An 18,687-nucleotide genomic window follows, 5' to 3' on the forward strand; every position below is an offset into this window, starting at 1 on the left:
CAAGTATAGCTGAGGGCTTGAATAAAATGATTCGGCTATCATCGACTATTGCTGAACATGAGGAAACTGTTTCGTGTGCCTACCTTTCATTTTTAAAAGTATCTGTTCAAGTTTGTCATAACATGTTCAGTGTGAAATAACCAAAATACAAACATCACTCGCAGCTGCCTCATCAATAGCCCTCTTACCCATTGATTCTACATTAATTGCCCTGATAATTACACAAATGTGCTAATGAATCAATTTGACAGTCACACATGGGAAGTCTGCTTGTTTCAAGTTAACTGTAAATGAGGAAAGAGCGGGAGACACAAAGGAGGAAGAAGAAAGAGAGGAACAGTTGATTCCGCATCTGAAGTCTGCTTCCATGTTTGCGCATCTCCTCCTGATGAAGCTCGCTTATTATTATCCCATCATGTCACAGAGCCCTGACAGTTCCCTATTAGTTATTGTCCTATTGTTATGAACCGAGGATGGTGGTAATTGGAGATTCACTGATGATTGTTATCATGGAGCTAAGATTTTCTTTTTACTCATTCATTATTCAAGATAATGAGAAGTTTTCTCTCATTTGAAGACTCACAAGCACATTATCAGTCTGTTTTTCCTCTGCTTTCTCTCTTTATTAAACCAATGAATTTGGAACAAAGAAGGCCTGAAGAAATTATTGCTGTTGAAATTCTTTGCCAGCAGATGTTTAAAGCTTGAGCAAGGTAATGATTGAAAACACAAGGATGTGTAGAATACATGTAAATGTGAATGAAAAAGTTGTCCAAACCAATGGGATTGTAAATTTCAGTCGATTACAGTGCACCTTCATATCCTTGGCTGCTCGCGACAACTACTGAAATCCCAGATTGGAGAGCTCTGTCTGCAGAAACTGCGGCAATATTTATTCATAATTACAGTGAGTTAGCCTTCCCATGGTGACGCTGACGGTAGGAAGTAAGCCAGCCCCCTGCTGACAAATTCAACTGACAGAGCAAATATATACTTCCTCTCATCAGTCAATCCCTTCATCCTTGGTCCAACGTCTTCTGGGACAGCAGAGGGTGGATTTTGCCTGATATTAGCCAAGGCCCAGGCCAGCACACTGGGGGGATTTGTGAGGGTAAACCTATTGCTTTGAAGTCTCCTCGAATATCCTGGCTTGACACAGTAAAAACAAGGGCGAGCAGGAAATTGAGTGGAATGATCCAAAAGAGATGCTCCTTCCGTCCTTGCTATCAACAAACTCAGGGTAAAAATAATTAAATAAGGGTAAAAATAGGAAAGCTGATTGTACTAATGTCATATTATTTTCCCAAATCAGTGTCGACATCACACGTATAAAATTGTCAGTGCAAAAGCAGTTTCAACTAAAAGCAAACAGACTTTCAAGTAAAGCAAGGAATTCAGGTAAATAGTTTATATAGGTATATGGCCATGGCAGCTCGCTTAGTCCCAAATGATCTCTGCAGTGAATTATAAAACCTTGGTTTTTCAGTGTGGCATAATAAGATCCTCTTATTAAAAAAACAACAATGGGAATATGGCTGCCGGACACCTGGGTAATTGGAGGAGGCTGTCGTCTCGGTCAAGGCACTGGAGTGTAAGGCTGTCAGTGTGATGTGTCAGACTCAATGCAGCGATAAAAGTGACAAAACTAATTGTCGTCTCGCATCTCCACGCTTAAAGAACCTCCTCTGAAAAGCTTTTTCTTTCCCATTCTTTTTTCCCTCAGAACTTCTCTCATTGATATTTAAAGGCCCGAGGGAGACATTTGGGTGGCGCAGCAAGACAAAAGCAGTAAAACTGATGTTGACGTTATACTGGCTTCTGAATGCTGTCTGGTATAATATGAGTCACTCAGAATTTAGTCAGGAAGAATTAGCATGCTTTCACATAGACTCATGAGAGCAATGATACAGTAAGTGATCAGAGAAGTCACTGGAATTGACAAAAGCAATGAAGCACATGAAGAGAATTCTTAGTGAGCCAGAACAACAAGCAACTTGTAAGGCACTTTTATTCCCAATTCACAAACCCAAGATTTCCACCATAGCACTCCACTTGAGTCACAAATGACCAGGGGTGGAAAAAGTACTGAAAAAATGTAATTGAGTAAAAGTATCTTTACTTTGCTTAAATTCTACTCAGAGTAAAAGTAAAAGTACGCATCTAAAAATGTACTCGAGTAAAAGTACAAAATTACTTCATTTAAAATGTAATTTGAGTACTAGTTACTTCATTACTTTCATTTATCTAACGCAAAAAGGATGAGTCATGAATAAAGTTCAGCACAAGTTGTTTAATATGCCTCGAAGTTGAATAAGTGCACATCCACACTTAAAAGAAACCCTTGACTGAGCTCAGTAACAGTTTCAATCCTATTGTCCAGCCAACAACATTATGAGAAAAGAATTACAGTATTCGAAGTCTCACAAATCAAAATAAAATGCACATACTGTAGGATCCGACTATTCAAACTAAAAATGGCTTCAGGATCCGACTATTCAAACTAAAATGGCTTCAGGATCAGCCTATTCAAACTAAAATGGCTTCAGGATCGTACTATTCACAATAACATGTCCCCAGGAAGCCCACAATCTACAATTTCAGGCCCAGGAATTGAGCAGGTCCATGCTGTCTGACGCACAGGCCAGGTACCCCTCCAATTCCCCAGAACCCTCTGACTTGCGGGACTTCATTGCTGAAAAGTAGTCCTCCTCGTCTGATGAATGCTGCCTGCTCCCTGCACCCTGCTCCACCTCAGCATCTGCCATCTGGTCCAGTTGATGCCTCACATAAAGAAGTCCTGTTTAATGGCAGACACCGTAGGGATATTAAGTACAGAGCCATTTGTTCTTAAAGAGTACTATGATCAGCTAAGTCATATAACATACTGCATTTCAATAGCCCACTAGTGCATTTCAATACCCCACCTCCCACTGTAAATTTCACATTATGTTATGCTTTTTAGCATTTCTACGCATGTGGCTGATAAAACTCCTTGGATCCTACATTGAAATGTTGTTCATATGCATTTATTGAGAGAAAACAAATGAACATCTCTACATATTAAATAACGTTATGTTGTGTAGTTATATCGCCTCAATCCTTATCCTCAAAACTATCAAAACATCCCATTTCATTTATCGTCACATTTAGCAAACTTCAATACGTGCAACTGCCCTTCTCAACTCACCCATACTTTTGAACGATCACTATTCACCCCCTTCCCTCGCTTACTTGGCTTGATCATGGTGAAAATAACATCATGACGGCACGGCACTGCACAGTGTGCTTACATGGGAAGGTTGTTATATGGGATGTAGTTAAAACAAATAATAAATTAACGGTTTGGAATGTAAAGGACAAAACACTTGTGCTAACTTACCACCACATGCTTTCGCAAGTTAGACGTCGAAGTTTTGTAGGCTGAAAGCTCCGTTTTGCTGGGCAAACACATTTTGCACTGCATTATTACGTTGTTCCCCTGTTGGCGTTTGAACACGAAGAGCTCTTCCAAGTTGGGCCAAGGGTTTTTGTTTTGTATTTCCTCTTCTTTCCGTTCTGACTGTTCCTCCTCGTCCATTGTAACCACCTCACCTGCAACAGCCATCCCTACGCGTTGGAATCTAGAGCGCGCGCAATGGAATGTCGCTTAATTGACGTTCAATCCCGGGGACAAAGTGGTTTTCCGCCCAATTTTTTTTTAAACTATCAGTGTTGTACTCAGTAACGTGAGGGGGTTTCAAATGTAGCGAAGTAAAATACTTGGGTCAAAATGTAATTGAGTAAAAGTAAAAATTACGCATTTCAAAAACTACTCTGAAAATTACAAGTTACTCATAAAAAGTACTCAATTACAGTAACGTGAGTAAATGTAATTCGTTACTTTCCACCCCTGCAAATGACCTCATTGTGAGGATAAACCACTATACAGTGCATTTGAACAGAATCAGATTTTAATCTGATGAGGAGGCAATCACAGAGAGCGCCTTGAGTTTGTAAGAAGAATGCGTGATTTATCTGCCTGGAAATGAAATCAATGGCTTCTTTTTGATCTGCATCGTCAGTCGGTGATAAAGTGGAGCAGCGGTTAAGTTAATAATGCGGAGCATTGACTAGGGACACAAACACTGAGGTCATGAACATTTTTTAAAGTCCAGTCTTGAGGATGGAGGGCTAACTGGCTGCTGTGAAGGAAAACTCCTGCAGGTCAGGGCAACTTGACAAGGTTTGATTAATCACCATGGGAGACCTGGTCGAGAACAGGAGTGACTAATGACCCATGTATGGCTGTTGATTTAATCAATCAAGAAAAGGCTCTAACCTTGCCAATGCTTGGTTGAAATGCAGCCACGCACTCGAACACACATACACACACACTCATTTATTTGGACCTGCAAAGTCGTTCAAATATTTTGGATGATCAGGAATACTCTACTGCAAGCAGAGAAGTTCCACTACAAGTTTCGGATTACCACAGGAAGGACACTTCCCCCATTTCCATAAGTTCTTTAAAGGCATTAAATGTAATATATACATGCCGACAGAAAAACACCCCATTGTTATATGAAAAAATCATTTATGTGATTGGTAAGACCTTGTTAAGAGCTTCTGCTTTCAAGCTCTTACAAAGGTGTTACACACCTCCATATCTTTATAAAAGATAAGATTCAGCAAGCTTGGACTTGAAAAAGGGGTCTGCAAGGCATCTTCTGCCATTATCAACTTTGCTGCAGAGAAAATTTAAACTAAATGCAATTCTTGAGGCGTGCTTTTATATCTTTAGTGTCCCAATATAAAATACATTAAGTGATGAAATGCAGAGAAGCCCAAACTGTTTTATGACTATAATGTTGAGATCACCAATGCATTATTTAGTATGTATGGTGCTGAGATTTGGGGCTTTTAAAAGCTCATCTTCTGTCCCCTGCTGTGTTTTGAAAACTTCACATTGTCAGTGGCTCAAACATTAACGGCAGCACTATCAGTGAGAGCCTGGCCTCCTTACATTTCATCACACAAAAAAAAAGGCAAATGTAAAACTTCAGATATTTAGTTTTCATATATATTAATTCAACAATGTTAACACAGTTAAGTTGGCAAGAAAAGCAGATGTTAGCCAGGAACAAGTAGGAAATTAAGCTGCCACAACTCAATTTGGTGGCCTTCTCAGCAGGAGAAACTAGTTGGACATTCCCTGGAAATGTATCAAAGAAATTACAACCTATTTATGACCTACATATTGGAAAATAGTAGTAGTTTGGGGGTAATTTTATGGAAATTTCAAATATGTTATTTGGAAATTATTGCCTATTTACCATGAAATTTGTTGACTTGCAGAATGTTATTGTTATTATATTGAATTTTATTAATGATTCTATTTGGGACCCTTCTGTGCAGAGTTTGCATGTTCTCCCAGGTACTCCGGCTTCCTTCCACAGTCCCAAAATCATGCAAGCTTAGGTTAATTGACCATTCTACATTGCCCTTAGGTGTGAGCATGTGTGATTGTCTGCAGTTTACTGGTGACCTGTACCCCAGCTCTCGCCCATTGTCAGCTGGAATAGGCTCCAGCTATCACACCTTGATTTAGTTACAGTTACACAGATAACCCAGAATACGATGAAGGCGCCATCAAATGACTGCTCATGCTATGGAAACAGCACATCACGTAGGAAACATCTTGTGTCCAGAAATTTAACTTTAAATACAAATACATTATGTAGACAAAAGTATTTGAATATGCCTCTTTAATTAATACAGCTGTGGCATGGGGCTGTTTTTCAGGGGTTGGGCTTGGCCCCTTACTTCCACTGAAGGGAAATCTTAATGCTTCAGCATGCCAAGACATTTTGAAAAATGCTCTAACCATGCACCTTCAGTCATGTGCCAACAGTATGGGGACACAAAGCAATTCTAAACCAAGAATTGACTGATTAGTTGTTACTAAATGTTTATATATCCCTGAACCAACTCATTAAATCAATACTGGCTTGCTAATGTAAGACCCATTCAGAGTGCAGAGTAAAACATCTATAGTGACTGAACTATTTCACAACAGACATTTTAATTTGTCAGTCGAAAAGCACAGTAACATTGTTAATGTTATTTACTGATAGTGTGATGGCCATTTTCCTCAAGTGTCCCAGGGAGTCATGACAATGCAACACTGAGCCAGCATGCACACACATCATTAACTGTATCATTATATTTTCCTGCTGTGACATGACACGTCTTCAGAAGTTGATGTGTCTGAGCTGACACTTGATCCAAATGATGTTTTCTAACATTGTTAACTGGGTAGATCTAAAATGACAGAGCGGGGTCAGCCGATGCTGAGGCGCATACTGCGCAGAGGTATGAGGCAGTTTTCTACAGAGTCAGTCACTACAGACCTCCAAACTTCATGTGGGTCAAAAACAGTGCATAGAGAGCTTCATGGAATGGGTTTCCATGGCCAAGCAGCTGCATCCAACTCTAGAGCAGTGGAAAGGCGTTCTTTGGAGTGACCAATCATGCTTCTCCATCTGGCAATCTGATGAACGAGTCTGGGTTTGGCAGTTGCCAGGAGAACGGTACTTATTTGACTGCACTGTGCCAAGTGTGAAGTTTGGTGGAGGGGGGATTATGGTGTGGGGCAGCTGTTCAGAAGCTGGGCTTGGTCCCTTAGTTCCAGTGAAAGGACAATTCCATGCTCCCAACTTTGTGGGAACAGTTTGGGGATGGCCCCTTCCTGTTCCAACATGACTGTGCACCAGTGCACAAAGCAAGGTCCATAAAGATATGGATGAGCGAGTTTGGTGTGGAAGAACTTGACTGGCCTGCACAGAGTCCTCCCCTCAACCCGACAGAACACCTTTGGGATGAATTACAGCAAAGACTGTGAGCCAGGCCTTCTCGTCCAACATCAGTGTCTGACCTCACAAATGCGCTTCTGGAATAATGGTCAAAAATTCCCATAAACACACTCCTAAACGTTGTGGAAAGCCTTCCCAGAAGAGCTGAAGCTGTTATAGCTGCAAAGGGTGGACCAACGTCATATTAAACCCTATGGATTAAGAATGGGATGTCACTTAAATTCATGGCAGATGAGCGAATACTTTTGGCAATATAGTGTATGTGCATTGTCTGACACTATGAGGATGTTTTCACAATCAGTGCTCAAAGTTTTTATTTTCACTGTAGTTTTGAAGCCAGTCCTGGTCCAACATTCAGCATACACAAGTCTGATGTGCACATGCAATGAGAGTGGAGTTCACAGTCAAGTAGGAAACATCTTGTGTCCAGAATTTAAACTTGTGAAATGGAATATAGGCCAATTCACTGTAATTATGAGTAAATATTGCTAGCATTCTTTAGCCCGAGCTCTCCAATCTGGGATTGCTGGAGTTGTCATGAGCCGAAGGGAGAGGTTCCGTTTTAAGGATTTGACTGTGAAACTAATACTTTTTTCTGCAAAAGCCATGACAAACACAAATTAGAAAATGCTTACTGATATATGTGTGGAGGCATCTTTAAACTGAGGAGGGTAGGCGGGATATCGCTGTACTGCAAGTGTGCCCGTAAACAGTCACCATGTAGAGAGAGCATCTGATCTGGACCTCAAACACTTACACAAAGGATACAATGCTTGTACACCGAAAGGTAAAATATTAAACTGCATCATAGCGTTAAGGATATGAGCAGCTGCACCAGGAATGCACTGCCTGTTAACTCCAGAGGCTTGTGCATGTTTACCTAATAGATTCCAGACTTGAGGCAATAACTGCAGACAATCAATACATACCTCAATGAAAAGTAGGTTTTATATTTTATTCCAAAACCTTCAAAATAAGTTTCAAGTTCAAGAAAGTAGAATAAGCTTAGACACAATGCAAAGCATCATATACAGACGGATAAAATACATTTTATATATTGCAGACAAGCCATGGTGGGTCTTACATATGTACATTATGTATGTAAACTTTTATGTACAATCTTTTTTACATATACAAAAAACCTTGTTTCTATTTTTCTTTGTATATATTTATATATATATATTTATATATATATATTTATATATAGATATTTTTCATATACTCCCCACTAGCATTTGTACTACAATAATGAAAAAGAAAAACATTTACATATATGTCAATCCATTTTTTCTTTTTATATTACAAATGTATTTTCATAAAAATATATCTCTGTACAAAAAAGTTTTTTTTAATTTGTTAACACGTAGAGACACTTTCCCTCTATATTTACTCTCTGTAGTTACACACAGTCTGCTCGAGTCCATGTTTGTCCATTTCTTTACAGGTAACCCTTTTGGTTTACAGCAAGACAATGACACCGAATCTTTGTCTTTTACTGTTTTGTTGTTTTGTTGAGGCGTTCAAGGGCCGCGTTGATCTCGCTTATGCTCTACGGGTTGTCATGAATTTTAGTCTCATTTAGAGGCTAGTAGAGAGATCTGCTGGGCTGGCATGAAATAATGTTTAGAAGAGGAAAAAAAAAACATGAGACCTTGTAATAAGTTTGTTACCGTGACAAACACAGAGGAAGTCTGTGGTAATAAAAAAGCAGCTCTCTGTAAATATTTTGCTATAGTTTACTCTAGATAAATTGGACATTCTGTTTATATTCGAAGGATGACACACTGTGGCAACACATTTTTCATTACTGCACACAAACAGAGGAGCAGTTGTGGGATAACAGATATTGAACACACTATAGATAGATAAATTCTGATGCACTCAGTGAAATGAAATACATTCAGTAATGTTTCAGTAATAACTCCACCGATCTGATCCCAAACCATGGAACTAACACTCCATTCTTATCTCCATTTATAGAATAAAATCCATTGAAGCTCTGCAGAAAATACATCTCCTCTCCCTCTCTCCCCAGTTTGAGTCCGGCAGACACACTGAAATGGTAAAACTGCATGGAATGGACCTGGAAACCACAGCGGTAAGTGTGGCTTTGTCGTAGTCATCAATACGCAGCGACAATGAAAGACGGGCGATTACAGCTGATAGTTGGTGCAGAATACGTCACGCAGCATGACTGCTGGGTTGCTTGGTTTTTCAATACATGTACACTGTGGACTGTGCTCAAAAGTGAGAACGCTAGCTGTAGAAAGAAATCTGGAAGCTTTTGGTCCAGTCCCTGACTGTGAGAAAATCCAGTGAACTCAATGGGAACTCAAAGAACATAACTGGGGTGTGTTTCATTATAGAAGAGATGGCGAGCAGGAGAGGACTCAGAGCTGCCTCTGGCTGATAACAAAAATGAACTGAGGATGAACAGAGTTTCTGTCTTAAAATATGCAAAGAGAACCAGGAAGTGGCCAGCTGCTATCGAGGACGACTCTCTTCAAATTCTTAAAACACGGCTTTATCCAGGACTCACTGATCTTCATTTTCATATAACTGTACTGCACTTTCTTTGAGAACTTTCTGGTCTAACCCAGATGGCTTTAAAAGAAAATACTACTATTGATGAAGCGCCCATTAAGTGAAAACTCCCATTTCTGCAAAATTACCAGCATGAATTTTTGAAAATGTCTTGTTCTCCATTAAAAACTTTCCTAACTAGTGGGATCAAATGAAGCAACATTGAAAACTGATTTAAACTATCATCTTAATTGTTTAATTTCATCTAATTCTAATTTGGTCAAACATGGGTAGATTTCTTTGGTTGAAAAGGGAACTTTTAAAATACACACAACACAAACACTCAGCCCAACATGTGGACAAGCACATAAAATCCAAGAATACTTGCACACTGAAAAAGAGTCCTTATGAGCTCATTACTCATGTAGGAGGGGCAGGAGATGAAGGTTTCTCTGACACGAGTCTAGCAAGTTCTGTTTTTTTTTTTCTCGCAATACCGCAGCTACAAAAAGCTCCCACTTTCTCTCAGCAGGTGTGTGTCTGGGTTATACAAGTTCCTATCTGACATAAAGAAACATTATAATGCTCCCCATGTTTCTAAAGACTTTATGAGGTTTGGTTTCCTGAACACAAAAATGAAGCCACTCAAGCTGGTTCATTATGGGGTTGTACCAAGGCACTATAATGAACATAAAGTGCTTATTGGAGACTAGAGAACGTAAAAAGAAAAAAATAACATGGAAAAGGTGTGAGTCTGGCCCATTAATAATATTTCTGAATTTCTTTGACACTGAGCCCTTGTTGGTAAAAACAATCATAGTTGTGTGCGGGTCTGCTTTTGTTTTATGTCCAAATCTGCAGTCTAAATCTAGCCAAATAGAATGACACCAAGGGAGTGGGGACATCACGTCCTGTCTCACGACCTAATCACGCTTGTTTACTTTACACTCAACGCTGCTTAATAACGTGTTCCACAATGCGTGTTAAAAGATGCCAGAGGAGGAATGAATGGAGGCACATGACCACTTCAGAGCAGCCTCAACAGAAACTAACTGGAATCTACGGACTCTGCTGAAATATGCGGAGCAAACAAGCAGAAATAAATAAATAAATAAATGAGATGCAAAATGCAACAGGCGCACTGACTACCAGTGTCTTTGAGATAATGCGAGTGCAACTGCTCCTCTCCGTTCTGAAATCTCCAGGGTAATTCAATCGTTTCCTTTTCCATCAATTCACAACCAGAGTAGGCAAGGGGCAATATTCTATCTGTACTGTCGAGATAAGCGAGAGCTTTAAAAGTAATAAAATTGTAAAAGCAATTACCGACCCACAGCGAAACTGATTGAAGGAACAATACGGTGATTGGTTTCAGAGGCCGGGATTTCTGAGGGAAATGATGTACTGTAGGTGATTTTAAAGACTTCATTTAAAAAACTGTTGTATGGCGGTTGGATTTCGACTGTGAGAGCCATTTTTCTGGCATTTATATCCTCTATGAATAATAGAAACCAAAACAAATGCATGCAAGTCAGATTTTAAAAAGAAGGACGTCAAAAAGTTTGAGGGTTTTTTTTTTGTTTTTTTTTTTTAAGTCAAACATTACATAATTGAGTCTGTCCTGTTAGTGATAATGTGAGATGAATTCAGGATTCCATATGGGTTCGACAGTGAAGCAAGCTAAATTAAAGCAAATTGCGTGTAATGGCTCAATTTACTGTGGTGTAATTTGAGCACTATTCACCCCACTCGGCATCCACAGGATGCACAGGTATGGGGGGATAGTACGTGTTAAACAGCTGGGAGCAGGGTGTTTAAAATCCAGTAGGTTTCCGTCTTTCTACTGTGCCACTCATATATATTTTGCACACAAACACATACACACACACACACACACACACATTATGAGGGTCAAAAAGCATCATGTTTTGAATTCTCTCTTCTCATCATGCATGGCACAAAACAAAGTAGAGTCCCGCTGTTATCTGTGATGATAGTTTCCTCCTGTGTCGCACTTTCAAAACAATATATTCTGTAAATCCCTCCTCAGTTGCTGCACATTTGAGAAGCGTCTACATTAGAGGCATAAACACCCCCCCCCCCACCCCACAAAATCATATTTATCATTTCCAATTTAATGCATGGGAGCAATCAGTATGCTGCCAACTCCCCTGCTGTCACAGCTCTGAGGACGCCTTCTGCAGTGTACTGACGTCGAGTGAAGACAAAACAAAGCAACGCGCCCCTTTTTTCAAAAGGATGGAGCCGTCAGAGGCTAAGCTGGAGGAAAAGACCTGAATGTAATCCGGATCACTGACTCATCCATTCTTCATTCTAAAGTGCCGTCGGTTGAACATTTTGAGGGAGTCCAAACATGACCACGCTTTGATCTTTGTTTTCCTAAGGCCAAGCGTGTCTTGCATCTTGACCTCAGAGAAATACAGTAGGCCCCACCTTTAAGCTGCAGAAGCATGTGAAGATGGATTTCAAAAGAAAGCCAAAAGTGGAGAATCTGATATCAGACTTGTAGTCTTTCCAAAGGGAACGGCCCACTTGTTGTTGCTCTTCACTTCTGTGTTTTAGTAATGGAGAAGATGAGGAGATGTGGTCCCACGGTGTTTTTACGTCCATGGAGATATATCGCAGCAGCCATCCCTACCTTGACCCAGCCAATGTCTTTTTCTCCTCAAGTGCCTCAAAGCGACATTGGCAGGAAGGCTGTAACTGATACTTATGTGAAGCAAATCTGAGAGTACTGCCTCTTGTTTTAACATTTTTATTTTGGAGAGGTGGATTTGTCTGTCCACACTTTGTTTTCAGTCTCTCTCGCTCACAAAAATGTAAAGTGAAACATTGCAAAAAAAAAAAGAGAAAGCAGATGGAAGTTGGAACTAGAGGCTGGTCCTGCCTTCAGTTTTAGTTTTCTCAGTGGATCTATACATTGTAAGCATTTATTTTTATTTTATTGGTGTCCAGAGCAATCAGGTATAGTCATAATCTAAAACCTAATAAATAGAATTTCTTAAAACAAAATAAATCTGGAGAGATTTTTAGAAAATTATCTGCCATTTGTTTTGGTGGAATCTTTGGAGCACAAACAGACTGGGGATATTTTGGGTATTTTGCAGATGCAGCCACTGCACACATGTACACACTCTCTCTCACTCACTATATACACAGAAGTTCTCTCTACACCCTCATTAAGTGCTTTTTTCAGCAGCCCTGGCTACCTTTTAACCCCTGCTCTGGACACAGCTGCCTCGGCAAGCAGAAATTCTTCCCTGCTTCAAAAAAAAAACAAAAAAAAAACTAGAATGTACGTCTCCATCGTGGCCTTCAGAACCTACTGAATTTTTTAATTCAACTTCAGCCAGAGACTAAGATGAAACCTTTCAACAGCCTCAGACTGCTGGGGAAAAGTTCCCAATTACTCATCACGGAAAGCAGAAAGCAAGCAGCATGTAAAAAAAGAGCAAGAAAATAGAACAAAAAAAAAAAAAATAGAATAAAGCAAATGAAAAACAGAGAGAAGACAAGCGTGAATCGAAAAAGTCCAGACTGTCTCTCTCTGTGACTCTCCCAGGCCAACGTGGGGCTGTCCACCATACTGTTCACTTGCACAAAAATGTGTTAGCTACAAGTCAGTTTTCTTTACCTAAAGTTGACCGTTAAATTCCCTTTGGGTTTAGGTGGGAGGGCGGTGAGAAAAGTCATCACAGCTTTGCGTCCAGCGTTGCTCCTGCCGGCTCCAGTTTCAGGTGGAATCTTTTCCTCAAAATATGGAAAAATGATGAAAAAAGAAACCATGTAAAATTACGAAAAGCATTGGTAGCGTTTGTTACAGTCGTTGTTGTCTTCACATGGTTTCTTTTTTTTCTTTTCCTCATCTCCTGTGGGTACAAGCCTTTGTCTGGAGATGTTTCTTGAATGTATTTCAGCGAATAAAATAATCTTTGTCTTGCCCTCTGCTCAGGGAACATATGAATGTCCTCTGTTGGCAGGCAGGCAAAGATGTGGTGCACCTCTCCTCCCCGAGCTGAATCAAGAATGGATGTAAGGGGTGATGGGTGTGTAGGACAAAGAACGAAACAAAACATGGAAGGAGACAGGCAAACAAAAAGAGAGATAATTAAAGGGAAATAAACAAAGGACAAAAATGTATGCGATAACCAAAAGAATGAATATAAAGATGAGGGAAATCACAGAGAGGAGAGGAGATAGAAGCATTAATGTAATATTCTCACAAGTGTTCAACTAAAAAATACATATTCCATATTTTTCAATAAAGTATAAACAAACAACATTCATTAATATGGAAGATACAGATCAAAGAAAACAGCAGAAAAAAAAAAAATCCAATCACAGACTCCTGTCCTCAGAAAAATCCAGAGCAATGGTGTAAAAGGTTTAGTTTGAATGGATGCTGAGAATCTGTGTCTTGTTGCTTCAGCAGTTTTGATTCCTTGGATGTGTGATTAGCTCAAGCTTGGCACAAGGTGATAACTTCATCTACTTTGACAGCAAGGTGGATCCAAACGTGCCTCAAGCTCTGAATCCTTACTTTCTGATACTCACCTGTGGAGGAAGCAGTTGCTATACAGCTGTGCACACTGTGCTGACTGTGAACTCTGTCTCGTTGGCCATGATGTCAGTCGGTTGGATGTTGCGGTCGTACATTGGGTTCTCGAACGTAGCTCGCCCATTGGTGTTCTCATGGCCCACGTAACCATTGAAGGGGACTTTGGGTCTTCTTCTGAAATGAGACAAATAGCTCTAATTAGGGCTGAACAATAAATGGAACTATGATTGAAATCGCAATATGGCCAAGTGTGATATCCAAATCGCGGGAGCTGCAATTATTTGATAAAGATAAAATGTGTCACAACATACCATTATAAATGAATGAGATAATGAGATAATATGAATACAAATCATGTTCTCCAGATGTGAGGGAACATCCTTGTTTGGTATATCACAAAAAAACTCCATCATCATCATCATTTTTATATTTAATTCAATAAAAATGAAATGCATTCGTTCAGCCCCAAATATAATAAAACAAGATAAGTTCACATTAGTGTTGCACAATGCAACTTATCAGGTGTACGGCAAATATGTGTGTCAAAATATCAATCAAAGCTCTAACTACAATTATTATCATTTTTAATCCATTGCCAACTATTGTTATTGATAAACTGTTTGGCCTATGAATCTGAATCAGTCTATATTAGTCTATAACAGTGAAAAAAAGAGCTCATGCCTTTAGATGTCATTGTGTATTTGTCCGACCAACTGTACAAAACTAAAAAGATACTTTCTTGAAATGATATAAAATGGCAAAAACATCAGTGTATCACATGTGAGAAGCTGGAACTGGCACATGTTCTGCATTTTCTCTGACTGAGATGATTAATCAGTATTCGGTATTTTGCCGATTCATTTTCTGTCAACTGACTTACTTTTACATCCACTAATTGTTTCAGTATAGATTTGGCTCTACTCTTAATTGTCAGATCAGCACTGTGACAATTTGCACTCTCTTTCTTACTCCTCATCACTCACTCAGTCGCTCACTGTATCGAGCAATTGACGACTTCACTGCGTCGTGTCTTAACACCGTTATGAACCAATTCGTTTCCTAGGCAGGGAGGGGGAGTGTTCTCTCTATATCACAGATGATGATTTTCTCATTTCGATATGTAGACCTCGAAATGTGAAAATCATCAGTGGACTGAAAAAAATCCAAATGCAGATGTGCTTTTCTATGAGAAATCATGCAAGATTCTCAGAAAACTTCTTCCAAATGGAGGAACGTTAATAATGTCACTTGTGGATGATGAGAATTGCGAACTACATCAATGGCTTGAACTTTACCTGTGTTTGTAGAGGTACAGAGCGAAGCCTGCAATGATCATGGCTATAAAAGGCACTAGGATGGCTGCCGCCACTGAACTGCTGTTGGACGCGAAGTTGTAGCCTGGGTTGTCTCTGCTGGGATCTAAACTCTCTGGAGGGAAAAAGAAATAACACCTCGCTTTAGCATCAGTTCAGCCAGCAGCAGACATTATGATCACACAATTAAATTAAAGCAAAAGGGAATCATTACTTTATGTCAAGAACTTATAAAAGTTTATGGCAAATAAACAGGAGAAAAGTGAAACAAAGTGAATTATAACTGCAAAAATAGCTGACAGAAAGGCTCCCTTTATACACAACAGTCTGAGCAGACAAGTGACTTTTTTTTAAGTTTACTGCAATGCTTTATTTTCATTTCCCCCCCGGGAATGTCAAATTCCATTATCCTAACAATGACTCTTAATTACTGACATCAAAGGCCGTCAGTTATTAAGTAATTTCACTCTGTAATTTATGGAGGTGTGTGTCTGAAGCAGCAACAGTGGAGGATTGACAGCCCACCTGTTTGCCACAGAATGCCAAAAAAAACTCCAATAAAGGACGAGTGACAAACAAGAAGGAATTCAATTAGTGGCTTCTGTGGTGTTTGCCAATCAACCCCCTGCCGCGCGAGGACGAGTACGAAGTTAAAACAAGACGCCAGTAAATTTAGGAGGATGGTTTCCGAAATGTAACCCACGTCCCATCCATTTTCTCATATAAACTTAAACACTTAAACACATGAATGCTCTGGCAGCAGCAATAGTCCTCTGTGCTAATAAAGAACTATTTGCTCAGTCTGTGCGCTGTGGGGGAGTGGTGGTGGTGGTGGTGGTGGTGTTGGGGGAGGTTCTGCACCTGCTGTTCAAGCACATCTCTCATTACAGCAGTTTTTCGCTTTCTGCTTTTTCTGTGTTCAACCCAACTTTTGCTTTGCATACACACTCTTAATCTGCATTAACACCAGCTCTAAACTGGTAGAGTCCAAATTCTTGCTCATATTCTGCTCTTCAGTCTGTCCTGCAGCCAGCATGTATGCCTCTGCAATCTGGGCTATGCTTTTTTAAAAGCCGCTCAACTCCTGTGAAATCTGTCACCCTCAGCATTAGCAGAGAGAAAACAGCAAAAGCGGCGCTTGCTTTATCTGCTTAACTGTCTGTGTAAGATCCGTGTCACATATACAATAGGGAATAATAAATTTGAATGTAGGGCATTTTAGCTTTATTTTTTCACTCTAACATAAGAGTTTTTTCCATTTTCCTTCATGTGTGGCATCCTAACCTGAACACAGTGTACCACAGAGACTTAATGTGGGACTAAGGCTGTATAATTAACCACCACTGATGAGCGTTCAGTACATGTGTCATGTAGAACCCTGAAATTGATGATGAACATGAAGAAGAAATATCGATCTCTCTGCACGTTATGCCCTTTTTTCCCTAATTTTGATGTGGGTTAATTAATGTTTTCACACGTTGCAAGGGTGTTTTTAACTGGATTGTAACAGTGGGTGGCAGTAGTAAACCAATGTTGTGAATTGGCAAAAATCTAATATGAAGAAATGCAAATTCCCTTTGTCTTTGTCCAAGTGTTTGATTGAATTCCAGTGCACATCAACCCAGGCAGACAGTCCATTAGGCCTACATATTGTATGTTTCTCTGCCATGTTATTTAGTTCACACAAAACAGTGGGGGAGTGTTTGCAGTTGTGAGTGCATCAAACCATGAAGAAAACAGCTGGCGGGGTATCTCACACACATACAACTGCTTGACTGTAGCAGCCATTTACATCCATGGAATCAGGACATAAAGATTCGCTGTATACAAACTGCGGAAGCAACGAGGATCACATGGCTGAGATTTCTAGGTCAGAAACATGAAACAGACTATAGGGATGTTTGCAGTCTTTGGAAAAAAAAAAAGTTGTATCCCGATGACAGCAGAGCTGAATTCACTAAAGGTACCAAAGAACGACATGCAGCAAAGAATGGGTGATATTTACTGTATCAAAACTGCGAGATATGGGGTTACTTGATACGGGTAAGACTCCACAGGCATCAACACATTGCTCACAAACACCCGAAGGAAAGATTTTGTCTTTGCTGAATTGTGCTCAGTGTGAATGTAGTGTGTGTGTGTGTGTGTGTGTGTGTGTATGTACAAGTCATTTTCTGACTATTAATGATGTTTGTGAACTGTGTTTGTCTCTTCATGCTGGATTCCCAGCCAAGTTCTCACATTTGCAGAAGGTAAATAAATGATAAATTCAGCACAGCACATGCTGTGAAAGCACTTTCATAAAGGCTTAAGGGCACTACACATACTCTCAGTGAAACATGTCAATGAAAAAAAAAAAAAAGACATACAGTCTTCACCAAAGGGGCTGCTTACTTGCAATGGTTTCTATAACCAAGTGGTCAGCTCACTCACCCAGTCTCTGGAGACCAAATTGGCCAAAGCCTTTTCCTCTGACAAATCCCTGGTACACAAAAGAGTTGGATGAAGAGATGTAGGACACCTAGAGAGAGAGAGGAATGGAAGACAGACACTTTATGTGTCACATCCAGGCTTTACAAAGGAGTGTATCATCAAAGTGTCAGCAGCTGGTGCACGCAGAAAATGAAATATCATGTCAAAGGGGCTGAGAGGCACTCTTATGACTGACATTTAATATGACGTTTTTCTGCTCAAGAGCACAAACGCAACGACGCTCAGCTGCACGCCACACACACACACACACAAACACACCAACACACACTCAAGCATGTTACATGAGAGGAATACTTCACTTTGCACAACACTTATATACAGACACTCGTGCTGTGAGGCTTGTGCAACATGCACATGTAAACACACACACAAATACACTCTGATCTGCTTTTTTAATTATCTGTAGAGTGTGTGTGCATTTGAGGTGCCTGAGGTTGGGGGATAACATGGGAGAGGGGAGTGAAGGGGGTGTAGGGGGGTCTGTCAAGTCCTGATTACCAGGCAATGATTTAACTGACATTTTAATTAAAGAGAAAACTCTTGGCGGGCCCTCCATCTCTCCAGAGTGACAAGGTTAGTGTGTATGTGTGCTCGTGCATAATTCATGCATGGAAGAGGTGTGTGTGAGTGTGATGCAGGTATCGAACCTGACCTCGGTCTTGCACTTACATGTCCGTCTAGGGCCCAGTTGTCTATTTTGAACTTGTTGACAAAGATCTCCACAGGGCCCCTGATCTGGTGGACCTGTAGCAGCAGCTGGGCCTCCTCCCTTTTATATGTGCCTATAAGAAAAGATTGGTTTGCAGTTATTTTGGGGCAACAGCTACACTAAACTAAACTAAAAAAGATTGAGCAGCAGACATGTAGCAGTTATGCGCTAGGAATTCAAAAGCTAAATGTGACAGTCTCGCTGCGGTCTGAAATACAG

At 40.1% G+C, this 18,687-nt stretch overlaps 1 protein-coding gene and 1 long non-coding RNA gene across 2 annotated transcripts in view; both read right to left on the minus strand.

The window, feature by feature from the left end:
* Positions 1-2,270: 2,270 nt before the first annotated feature.
* On the minus strand, positions 2,271-3,886 carry LOC124075206. Its single transcript, XR_006845968.1, has 2 exons — positions 3,380-3,886; positions 2,271-2,797 (listed from the first exon to the last, which is right to left on the minus strand). It is a non-coding gene; the product is annotated as an uncharacterized LOC124075206 (long non-coding RNA).
* A 9,849-nt stretch (positions 3,887-13,735) lies between these two features.
* Positions 13,736-18,687, minus strand: part of csmd2 (CUB and Sushi multiple domains 2) — a 254,062-nt gene continuing 249,110 nt past the window's right edge. The window contains exons 71-74 of the mRNA XM_046417596.1: positions 18,429-18,541; positions 17,700-17,787; positions 15,249-15,381; positions 13,736-14,127 (exon numbers count right to left, since the gene is read on the minus strand). Of these exons, the coding sequence (XP_046273552.1) occupies positions 13,968-14,127; positions 15,249-15,381; positions 17,700-17,787; positions 18,429-18,541 (494 nt within the window). The 3' untranslated portion in view covers positions 13,736-13,967. The remainder of the gene's footprint in view (positions 14,128-15,248; positions 15,382-17,699; positions 17,788-18,428; positions 18,542-18,687) is intronic.

This window comes from Scatophagus argus, chromosome 17, assembly GCF_020382885.2.
Source record: "Scatophagus argus isolate fScaArg1 chromosome 17, fScaArg1.pri, whole genome shotgun sequence".
NCBI classification, from domain to species: domain Eukaryota; kingdom Metazoa; phylum Chordata; class Actinopteri; family Scatophagidae; genus Scatophagus; species Scatophagus argus.